Source organism: Mus caroli, chromosome 3 (genome assembly GCF_900094665.2).
Source record: "Mus caroli chromosome 3, CAROLI_EIJ_v1.1, whole genome shotgun sequence".
Taxonomy (NCBI): Eukaryota; Metazoa; Chordata; class Mammalia; order Rodentia; family Muridae; genus Mus; species Mus caroli.
In genome coordinates this window covers 95945783-95957375 of record NC_034572.1, presented here as the reverse complement: position 1 = coordinate 95957375, position 11593 = coordinate 95945783, and the positions used below count along the sequence as shown (strand labels likewise).

The window sequence follows — 11593 nt, the reverse complement described above, 5'->3', positions numbered from 1 at the left end:
GGAAGGGAAGGGAAGGGAAGGGAAGGGGAGGGGAGGAAGGAAAGAAGGAAGGAAGGAAGGAAGGAAGGAAGGAAGGAAGGAAGGAGAAGAAGGAAGGAAGGGGAGGAGGGAGGAAGGAAGGGGAAAGAGGGGAAATGGGAATAGGGAGAAAGAGAAGGGCTAATTTCAGTTTTAGGCTCTTTTGATGTTAGACTTTATAGGGACCTTAAATATTATTTACTTTAATCTCTTCCATTGTTCCACTTACTCATGAAGGTTCTAAGGCATGTTGTTAATGTTTAAACAAAGAGGTTTAAACTGAGAAGTGGGGGACTGGTCTCTGGCTTTCATGCCTTTATATATAAACAAAGCAAAGATTATTATCACAGTGAGACATGAGTGCATTTTTTAGACACCAAGGGAAAATAAGGAAAATCTACCTGCACCAAAACCCATCTCCAGCAAAGTGGTTTCCCCGACAGACAGACACTCCTCTGCACAGAGGCCCCCTGACAGACAGACAGACACTCCTCTACACAGAGGCCGCGTTGACAAGCATCTTCCTGGAGTCTCATGTTTTCTGGAAAACCAGCAGCATTCCAGTTTTCTTAGCATGGCATTCATTCAAGTGATTTCACCTGCCCAGTCCTCTGACCCACTCTCCCTGGGCATTGCTACCAGCAGAAATTGTAAATGGTATTCCCAACGTGGAACCCAGCCTGGATTCATGGTATGCTTGGTCTCTAGAGCATTTTCTAAAGTTTTCTCTCATAGACATTTCAAAAATACCAAGATACCTACATAAGAATCTAGGCTTCTGTCCCCTGTAGGGATAAAAAGAATCAGGCTACCTGGCAACCACAGGCCTGGTGTCTGGCCTGGAAATTGTGGGCTGAGTGTTAGCATGTGTGACAGCCAGTTCTCAGCAGGTTGCAGCCCCTTACCACCAGTCTGACAGCTCTGTCCTTGTTTATCTCTTGTCCCTGAAGGTGGGTAAGTCTCTTCTCCCCCTAAGAACTATGTCCTAAACAGACCTTAGGCCCAGCTTTTTCCTTGTGTTTGTTCTTTTTCTTTTGGGCTCATTTTAATCCCTTCTCACACAGCTCAGAGTTGGCCTAAAAGGTTCTCTAACACCCGGGCACAGAACACTTCTGCAATCCTGGGAACTGTGGAGCTGATAGTGCTCATTGGTTAAGCACTGACTCTCCCTAGCCCTGCCTTAGCCTCTGACTTCAACCCTGGAGGTTCCTTCTACCTTTTCAAAGGGGCCAACAGCGTCCTGAACATAATCGTTCCTTTCCTTCCATACTCCCAGAGTATCTTGAAAAGATGTGGTCTGAATTATCTACAGAGTCCCCTGGAGATTTAAAAAAAAAAAAAAAACCTACCCCCAAAAGGTGCTAACAGGCTGAGGTGCCCGTAACAGTAACCCACCTCCATTTCTATAGAGAAATAAAGAGGTTCATAGAGGTGCAATGACTTGGCTGAAGTCCCATGGCTGTGCGCTGGCTGTGCGCTTGCTGTGTGCTGGCTATCCTGAGGTTTCAGCACAGCTGGCTGGACCCAGAGGCCATATCCCCTCTGCTGACATTCTCTAGCTCAAAGATGCACACGGAACATCCACTTTATATCAAATCCTGCTTTGTGGTTTTGGGGGAGCTCAAAACCTGAGAGGTGTTCTGCTAAAGGGGAACGAAATTCTGGGCATGCCTGAGGGATGGCCAGCCATACCTGCCGAGTCTGTTTTTAACTCCAAGGAGGAAGGGGATGTTTTGTGTACAGTCAGGGTGCTAACTGCAGTGTGCGGCAGACCCCAGGCTACCGTGGAGAACTCTGAAGAGGGGAAGGAAGGATGTTGGCTTTGATGGGAGAAGAGTGGTCTACAGAGAAAGGGATGGAGATGAGGGCTTAGAGAATGTGTTAGGTTTCAATAGATGAAACCCATTTACCCACCCATCCCCATCCCATGGGGGCGGGTGTTGCACTTAGCTATGCTTTCTTTTAGGTAGCAAATATGATCTGTCTGTCACTTACTAACTCTGGTGTAAGTTACCTCCTGAGCCTCAATTTCCCCATCTATAAAGCAGGAACCACCAGCAAATGCTATGGTATAGGAGGCCTGAGTGCTCCTGGATGGGCTGAGAAACCCCAGTTCCACAGCGCTGCTGCTGCTGCTGCTGCTGCTGCTGTTCGGAGAACAAATTCCAGGTGGTGGAGGCATTCCTCCCAGAATTAGCCTTAGCAGAGAGGAAGGCCCGCTGCCCCCTTTGCATCTGTCACTAAGTGTATGTCTTTCTCTCTTTAAACTGGCAAGCTCTCGAGGACAGGGAAGGTGTCTGTTTATTCTGTGTAACCTATTATTGGATCCAAGCCATTCCACAATCAACAGCCTAACTTTTCTGTTGTCTAGGAGGAAGTTCTCAGCCATCTTTCCTCCCTGCCTCCTACTCCTGCCCCTGGCTGTGCAGTAGTAGACCACCTGTTCTGCAGGCAGCTGTGCCCCAGCTTTTCCCGCATGCTGCTTAAGTGCCCTTCCATAGAGTTCACGGAAGGGGGTTGCAACACCGTGAGTCAGCATGGCCTTGTTACAGGGAACAGTCTTGGATTCCCAATACTTTTTTTTTTGAAACAGTAAATTATTCACAAACCTGAACTATTAATAGTAGCAAATGACTTATGGGTCAACAATAAGCCAGGGGCTTGGAAGGAAGGAGGGAGGGAGGGAGGGAACCTGGGGTGGGACAGGGATGAGAGTTCAGGCACGTAGACACACCTGGAGAGACGAGGCCCTGGGCAGAACTCCGGTGGGAAAGCGTCATCTGTGGCTCTGTGTGACCTTGGAGCATCCCGCCCTTTGTGCCTGGTTGATTCAGTGTGGCTTGGTTCTGCCTAGGCTCTGTCACACCCACAAATGTAGCCTTTGAAAAGAGAGAAAGGACCCCATTTAGGTTCGTAGGCTTTATCAGCAAGGAAGGTGAAACTTGGATAGGTCCCCAAGGTCGAGCTTGGATTGAATTGCGTTTCACATCCATTTTCTTCATTTCCCTCTTATATTTATTTTCAAGCTTTTCTTTGCCTGAAATACATTTGGTGATGAATCTGTATTGCTAGCTCACTGACACCTGAGAGACTATTTTAAGGAAAAGGGAGGATTCTGGGCTGGTCTTGGAGGGACCTGCACTGTGGCAAAACATGCCCGCCATTCACCAAAATCACTCCCTGCAGTCACCCTCAGGCCTCATCTCTGCATTTCCTAACCAAGAAGTTCAGTCTGAATCCTCTTGTTCTGTCTCCCTGGGTTCAGTCAAGAAAAGTGAAGGCAATAGTCCAGGGGAGTGCCAGGGTCCAGGCTGGGGTTACAACCTAACACGGGCCTGGGAACCTCAGCACACATCAGTTGGGGTCCATGGATGGCTCGGTGATGTGCCTGTCCTAGTGAGAACCTTACACTGCATGGATGGCCAGTGGTGCAGGAGGACTGGGCCAAGCATCACCTAATGAGACCTGCACCCTGATTCAGCAGCCAAGGCACCTCGGGGACAGACATATCTGGGACTCTGGCCTATGCTCACATCAATGCCTGGCCCCTGCTGTGTTAACCTTTGTGTGCTTGTGGCATGCAAGAAGAGTCAGCAGCCCCCACAAAATGGCAGCTCTAGACTTGTCATTTCATGAGCCCTGACTGTAGGCCTTCTCTAAGTCCAGGAAGAAGATCAGAGGCCCATTCTACCCACAGCACTGTCATGGAGGGTGTGGCTGGGAGTGCTGGAAATGCCATCGGAAACCCCATGCATTTGGTGTAGTTCTAGTTGCCAGGGTAACGTAGAAGAGCCACCTGATGCTCTGGTACTCTATTCAGTGACCCCAGATAAGATGATTGCTGAAGTCAAAATAATTCTGAGATGCTAAGTTTAAGGCATCTATGTGTAAGAAGTGGCAGAGAAAAACTTGTAGTCTCACCTTCTAGACAGCTGAGTCCTCTGTTCTGACTTTCATGCCTGCAGATCAGAACACTTCAGGACGATGAGCTAAGCACCCAGATAATGAGAGTGGTTATAGGCACCTTCCAGGATGTGTTCAATCTTGTTCTGCCCAGTCACCGCCCAGTCTGTGGTCAACTTCATAATGAAGAAATTTTTCCCCCTGAGGAGGGCTATTCCCCTGGGTGTTTTGCCCACGTCCCTTCTGGTAATTCCAGTATTATAATGGATCTTCTCTAATGGTTTGGGTGTTTGTTTGTTTGTTTGTTTGTTTTCAACTTGACAAAAGTTTGAGTATGTTGTTGTTTTTTGTCTTTGTTGGTGGTGGTTTGGTTTGGTTTTTGAGACAGGGTTTTTCCGTGTACCCCAGCTGTTCTGGATCTCCCTGCTTCTGCCTCCCAAGTGCTGGGATTCACCACTGGGCTCCACCTAGCTAGAGTCATTTTGAAGAGGGGACACTGGTGGAGAAAACACCTCCATCAGATTGGCAAGTCTGTGGTAGTGTTTTCTTGACTGATGGTTGGTGTGGGAGGAGGCAGTCCACTGAGAGCAGTACCTCCTCTGAGAGAGTGCCTTGCTCTAGCTGAGCAAGCCAGAGAGCAAGCAAGCTGGAGAACAGCTCTCTTCTATGGCTTCTGCTTGACTTTCTTGTGTTCCTGCTCTGCTTGAGTTCCTGCCTTGCCTTCCCTGCTGTTAGAATGTGAACGGAATGTGTAAGCCGAATTTCTCCAGAGCATTGGGAAGCAACCTAGGTCACGTTTGTGTGTGTGTGTGTGTCCATTGAATTTCTCACATTCAAGTTCTATGGAATCACATCCACAAACTTAAAGATTTGGGGAGTTTGGAATTATTATCCTTGATCCCCCATGGCAGCCACTCTGACCACAGTGTGCTACCTGGTCAGAGCGTCTCACATGACTTTTGTATTATGTTACTTGCAGTGATCCTATATAATCCCACCCCACCCCCATCCCCAATACACTCATTTAGCAAACTAAACCCTGTTCAGTGCCCTATAATCTAGCAGTCTGAATCTCTGCATTCCCTCCTCAGACTGGAAAAAATCAGTGGCTAAAACCTCACCTAGCTTCTACCCCTCCAACTCCTCCTAGCTCCCCCCAAACTCACAACCCCAGCTTGACATGGAGGGTTGAGAGGCGATTCACTCTATCTTACAACTGAGTCCACTCATACCCCACAACCTGGCTATCTTTATAAACTACCCAAGCCATCCCTCATCCCCTGGAAAATGCCACTTCTCCGGCTTCCTGTCTCCATATTGCCTTGTCTCCTACCCTGTGAAGAAAATAGACTCCAAGCAGGAAATCTCTCCAGTTCCCAGCATCCCTTCTTGCCCCCCCTCTTCTTTCCCTCTGACAGGAGGTGGTGGTGAGTACCTGGAGATTTGCATGCGCCTTCCTCCTGGGGAATCCCTCCCAGTGTGCAGCCTCTTCCTCTCCAACTGGCACTTCCCTCTGCGTTTAAACATGCCTGAGCCCCTGTGTCAGTTCGAGACAGCCAGCAGTTACCTTGCTGGTCCTATCTAATCTGTTTGCTTCTGTGGTCCAGCTTCTTAAGGAGTGGTGATCCTTTGTCCTCATGAATTCCTCCTCCCGCTCTGGTTGGGGAACTCTGCACACTTACGGGGCCCTGATCTCCTCCTCCATCTTCTGGCCCTGCCACCTTACAGGTCACACATAGAGACAAGGGCTTGCTGAGAAGCTGAGAATGGTTTTCCTGCTTCCACTTCTGAAGCACCAGGACTACAGCTATGCACACCACACTCAGTGTCTGCAGGGCTGGAGGTGGGATCCAGGGCTTCGTGGATGTTAGGCAAGGGCTCACTCTGCCAACTGAGACAGATCCCTAGCCCCCTAGCTAACTTGCTCTTACTTTCTGCCTCCAGGAAGGACCCTTGGCCTCCAGATTAGATAATTGTTATCTGGCTGTTCCTCCACATCCCACGAATGCCTTCTCCAGCACTTGACTACAACTATTTCAGTCCATCTTACTCTGGCAGTCTATCTGTGAATCTCTTTCCATGCAGTAAATAGTTCCAGAAAAAAGTGGGCCTTCAGTGAAAACTGCCCACATGGAATTGAATCAGGCATACGGGGGAAGTTCTAGCTATGAGGAGGACCATTAACCAAAGGTTCCCCAAAGCACCCTCTTGTATTTCTGACATCCTGCCCTTCTGTAGCACCTTATTTCTTCCACTTGCAGTTTAGAAGATGCAGAGCCTCCCACAGGTGCAAGCCATTCAGAGGGTCCCTCTGCCCTGTTGCGTATCACGAGGTAGGCCTTACAGGGTTAGATATGAGGGAATGGTTGCTAGTGGCAACATGAAGCTCACTCACACTGTAGGTACAACTGCCATTCTCGAGATCAAGCAAGATGCGTGGACTTTAAAAAGACCACTTTGAGTATTTGATGTCTCCCATGAGATTCTCCGGCCGGTAGAGTTACAAACCTCGTTTTTGTCTCTTGCTACTCAGTGTAGTGTTGGCCATCGGGACAGTACAAGTTTATTTTCCAAAGACAGGACTTTGTCTATGAAGCATACATATCAAAGAGATCTCAGCATGCAGATTGGGGAGGCCCCCTCTGTTGTATCTGTCAGCACCCCGCCCTTCCCTGTGATGGAGCCCCCACACGTGTTCTCTTTCGTGTGGCTTCTCCCATGCTGGAAGTGCACAGTCATGTCTGTCTACTCTGCCGTGACACTGCATGAAGCTGTACCTTGCATACTGCCAATGCTAAATGAATATTTATCAGTGGACTAACCATTCGGGCCATAAAACCTGTGCAGGTGGGTGTGGTCTCAGCCTTGCACTCTGTCTCTCTAAGGAATGGCTCTGGGGCCATCTCATGCGACACATGCAGACCTTGAACTCACTGCAGAGCCAAGGCTGGTCCTGAACTTCAAATCCTTCTGCCTCTACTTCCCATGTACCGAGATTACAGGTGTGTGCTACAATGTGCCCCCACCCCCCACCATCCCCACCCTTACCTCAGGTGTGTGCTACAATGTGTCCCTGCCCCTCCATCCCCACCCTTACCTCCTGCCTTCGCTGTTGCTTTGGTTGCTGCTATATCTCAGTCTCTGCCCAGGGTAAAAAAAAAAAAAAATCCCGGATAAATATTGAGCAACTGGCACCTGTTTCAGAAGCAAGCAAGCGTCATGCTGGTCACTGTCAGGCCTAAGCAGCCCAACTCCTTTGGAGTCCTGGGAGGCAAGATTTTTGCCCTGACCTTGGGTCAGGCATCACTGCGCCTATGCTTTGTCACCTGTGTGCCGGTATCTCCTCGGGCTATGTAAATGTTTCCCTGATCTCCTCACGCCTAGGTGGACCTGAGGCGGCAGCAGATTTCTCAGACCATGGAGGAGGTGCAGAAAATCATCCACCTGCTAACTGCAGAAATCAGCCGCCAGGACAGTCGCTTCGAAGCCGTGCCTGTCTCTGACACACACAACGAGAGCATTAAGGTAAACGGGGCTCTCCCTGTGGGAGGAGCTCCAGGAGGCACCCAAGGCCTGGGACAGGAGGGACCCCATGCCACTGAGAGCCTAGTACAGCCCCAGGTTTCCACAGATGCTCTTCCAGGCACAGTGTACACACCCCCATGATGTTTCCCTTGTGGGAGTCCACACAGGCCTAGACCACAGAGGCTAGAGGTGAGGAAGCCAAAGGACTCGACTGAGTCCTATTTGCCCCTAAAGCCAGATCTCATTCCAAAGACAGATGGTGAAACATGCTGCCTTGTGGTCCAAGCTCGGTTAAGCACCTGCTCACTTATTAAACACAGCTGAATAGATGAGAGGCTGAGGGAACTCATGGGGAAGCCATTGAGGGTAATAGATACTGGGGTACTGGTGAGGGGGAGCAGGAAGGCTCTGAGGCAGCTCTGAGGAACTATAGGAGTGCACTTTAGCCCCTCCCTGCTGAGGGACCCCACTGAGTCTAACCATAAGGGCCAGGGCATGACAGTCAGCAGGGATCTCACTCAGACCCTAACCCACCTAGCCTGTCAGCCACTGGACTTCTCACTCATCTCCACTAAGAAGCAGGAAGGGGCTCTGTGCCCCTCTGAATCCTCACTATTCTTGATCTCAGTTTTTCTGCATATAAACCTCGTTCACCTTGCAGTAGCCTCACTCGTCTTCCCACCGGTCTGTAAGATCCTGGAGTTTAAGGCCCGGCACGTGCACATTGAACCCACAAAGAGTAAGCTTGGCACCAAGAACTGTGACTGGCCCCGTGCACCCCAGGCTGGTGGGTACAGGGTCCACTCACAAGGTTCTAAGACTTGTGGATTTTGAGGCAGAATCAGATTTCAGGAGACTGACTCTAGGGTAAAGATTGTGAGACTAGCATTGATCTGGTCATTGTAGAACGTTTGTCCTTATCTTCCTTCCCAGTCCAGTCTCAATCAGACACATACAGCCCAGGACTAGAGAGAGCGACACCACATCACTCTCCCCAGACCTGGGCCAAAAAAGTTCCCTTATAGCTCAAAATATATCCTATGTTAACTAACATTATGTCCTGTAGAGTAAGCTTTGAAATGGGACTGCAGATACAGCTTAGGTGGTAAAGTGCTTGCCTGGCATGCTCAAAGCCCTGGTTCGATCCCCAGCCCACCTGTAATCCCAGCACCTGGCAAGCGAAGGCTGGAGGACGACGGGACATGCTTGACCACATTTGATATCTGTTTTAGTGCGTTGTCTTACGTTACTGTTGCTGTGATAAAATACTGTGGCCAAAGCCACCTATGGAAGAAATAATTCTTTTGAGCTTATCGTGGTGGCTAAGGCATAGCAGCACACAGTGAGTGAGGCAGCAGGAGCACACAGTAGGTTTTCAACCACAAACATGAAATAGGGAACTCTCACCCACCCCCACTTCCCCCACCCCCAGTGGCTTAATTCCTCCAGCAAGGCCTCCCCAGATAGTGCCACCACCTGGGGACAAAGTGTAAAATACCTGAGGGAATATCCATGTCAAATTTGACACCAGCCTGGGATAATGGAGACCCTGTTTAAAAAAAGAAAACAAAACAAAACAAAATGACCACATAAAATGCCTTTAATTTTATCTTGGACTAAGCTGGGTAAGTATTTACTGAGCAGCATCTGTGTGACTGGCAATGCAGTAGGTTTAGTCTTTATTTGACGTTGTTGGGGGGGTATGGGTGTGGGTGGATGCACCTGTTCGGGTGTGTGTGCAATGAGTGTGTACCTGGGGAAGCTGTAGAAGTCAGCACAGACTGCCCTCCTTCCTTGGTGGCTCTCACTGAACCTAGAGACTCCCTGCTTCATTTATAGTGGATATAGGTCAACAAGCCCCAGGGATCTGCCTGCTTCAGCCCCACTCCCATGCCCCCAGTGCTGTGATTACGGGCATGTGACTACACACCTGACTTTTGGTAGGTGCTGGTGGTTGGCACTCGGTGCTCATGCTCATGTGACAAGCTCTGTATTGGCAGGCCACCTGCCCAGCCCCACAGTTGCACGTTTGAACTCATGTGCCAGAGGATTCAAATCATGTGAACACTTTCCATTTGTAGTTTAGGTGTCTGACCTCCCTGTTTAATCCAACCTCTGCACACCAGAAGTCATACAGTTTCCTCATCGAAAGCATCAAAAGTCCTCTGAAAAGCGAGGCGGGATCAGTTGCCCTTGAGTTGGCCACTGCCCAGACCAGGGACCAAAATTCACTATTGTTGGACTTTCTATTACTTTCTTCAAAGAAGATGTAGCTGGAAGAACAAAGAGGCTGCCAGTGAGCTGCCTGGGCACAGCCAGAGTTCAGGGTCCCTCGGGAATAGCTGCACCAGCAACGCGTTTACAGTGTCCTTTGCATGGTATGCTGCCTGCTCTCTTCCTTGACTGCTTAACTGGTTTCTGGAGAGTGGGAGTGGGTGGATTCACATCCATTTTCCCACTGAACTCAGAATCATCTCAATGGCTCACATTGTCCGGACAGACAGACTTTCATCTCACCTTGAATTCCGTAAGGGTTAGTCATGCATACTGACCCTGGGTCAGCGTGACAGGAGAAAAGAAAGAGTGACACTTTAAAGTCCTATCATATTCTCCTCAATGCCAGAATGCTCAGCTGTCCCGAGACTAGAACCATTGGACAGACTGCCGCAAGCACTCGAAGCTCTTCCATGTGCTGTCAGCCTCCCCAGGTGGTCGGAAGCCCCTTGGAGCCTTAGGTGGCTTGCTAGGGGGCGTGGTATCCAGGTTATCTATTGGTGTGACTTCAGAGGAGGGATGGGCACAGCCAGAGATTTGGGTTGTGTGTGAGGCTCAGTGGATTGATTTCTGCTTTCCTTTCTTCTCTCCTGGACTTCAGATTCCCTCCAGAGTTCTGGGTTTTCTTTATGCTTAACTTGTGGCTTCACAAACCCCAAAACTCCTTGAGTCAAGTCACTCTGTTTGCCACAGTCCCAGGTGGGTTAGTGCCAAAACAAAAAAAAACCGTACATCTCAGCACTCCCCAGGCGGTTTCTGTGCACATCATCACATTGCTGAGGGTTGCATGGTCGCTTGAGCTGCCTGACTGGACAGGTCGGCACCCCTCTGCCGATCACCTCCCCAGCGTGTGAGCTCAGCTCCTCTTCTCTCTTTTTCTGGCCTCAGGTTTTGGCCCCCAGCCTCTTCCATGTCACCGTCCCACTGAAAGGCCTTGCAGGGTACAAGGGGATCCGGACGCAGCGCTGGCGGTACTACAACTTGCAGGGCGCCAAGCTCACCTGCCCTCTGCGGGACCCCGAAGGCCTGCAACAGTGGCTGGAGACTGAGATGTTCATGAAGACCCTGTGGCAGTGGCACAAGGCAGATGTGAACATTGAGGGGGACATTGTGCCAGCCAAAGTCCTGCAGGTGTTCCGGATGCTGGTGGAAAATGCAGTGAGAACCTGTCATCTCTCAGGTGAGCCGGTCAGGTCAAGGGAAGGTAAGAGGGGAGCCATAGCCAGTCACCATTTGCACTGTGGTGATGGGAGGGGGAGGGAAATGCCCAGGGCAGGGATTCATTCTCAGGAGCCTCTGTGACTTAGAAATTACTACCCTGACAAACACACCTCAGGCTGTGGGTTTGGTGCTCAGCCCCAAACACATCATACTTATTTAAAGCAGCAAATTACTCACACACACACACACACAGACCTTGGGTATCAGCACATTTCTGTGCAATACTAAGCATCTGACTGCACACAGGCTGTGGAGACAAAATGCTCAAAAAGCACCAAGGCATCCCAGCAGAAGCCCTTCAGCCCGAGGACACACTGACCTTGGCAACAGCAAACACCGAAGCCACAATACAGGGGTTCATATGTCCACACAGATGCACACACATAAGCACACGTGCATATGTGGGAAAACTGACTAAATTCCTTAGTTACCAAAGTAATTATAAACCAGGAAGGAAGATGAGCTGATCCGCAGAAATAATCACACACACACACACACACACACACACACAGAGAGAGAGAGAGAGAGAGAGAGAGAGAGAGAGAGAGAGAGACAGAGAAGGAAAGACCAACAACACAAAAACAGGAATCTTGGGGAAGAATATAAATAGTTAAAGGAAAAAATGTAGATTTAAAAAAAAAATGTTGACAAT

At 49.6% G+C, this 11593-nt stretch overlaps 1 protein-coding gene across 2 annotated transcripts in view; it reads left to right on the top strand.

The window, feature by feature from the left end:
* Mab21l3 (mab-21 like 3) overlaps nt 1-11593 on the top strand; it is a 22186-nt gene that overhangs the window by 2264 nt on the left and 8329 nt on the right. For both annotated transcript variants that reach the window (XM_021159189.2, XM_029475440.1), the window contains exons 3-4: nt 7306-7446; nt 10609-10900. In XM_021159189.2, coding sequence (XP_021014848.1) covers nt 7306-7446; nt 10609-10900 — 433 coding nt within the window. The remainder of the gene's footprint in view (nt 1-7305; nt 7447-10608; nt 10901-11593) is intronic.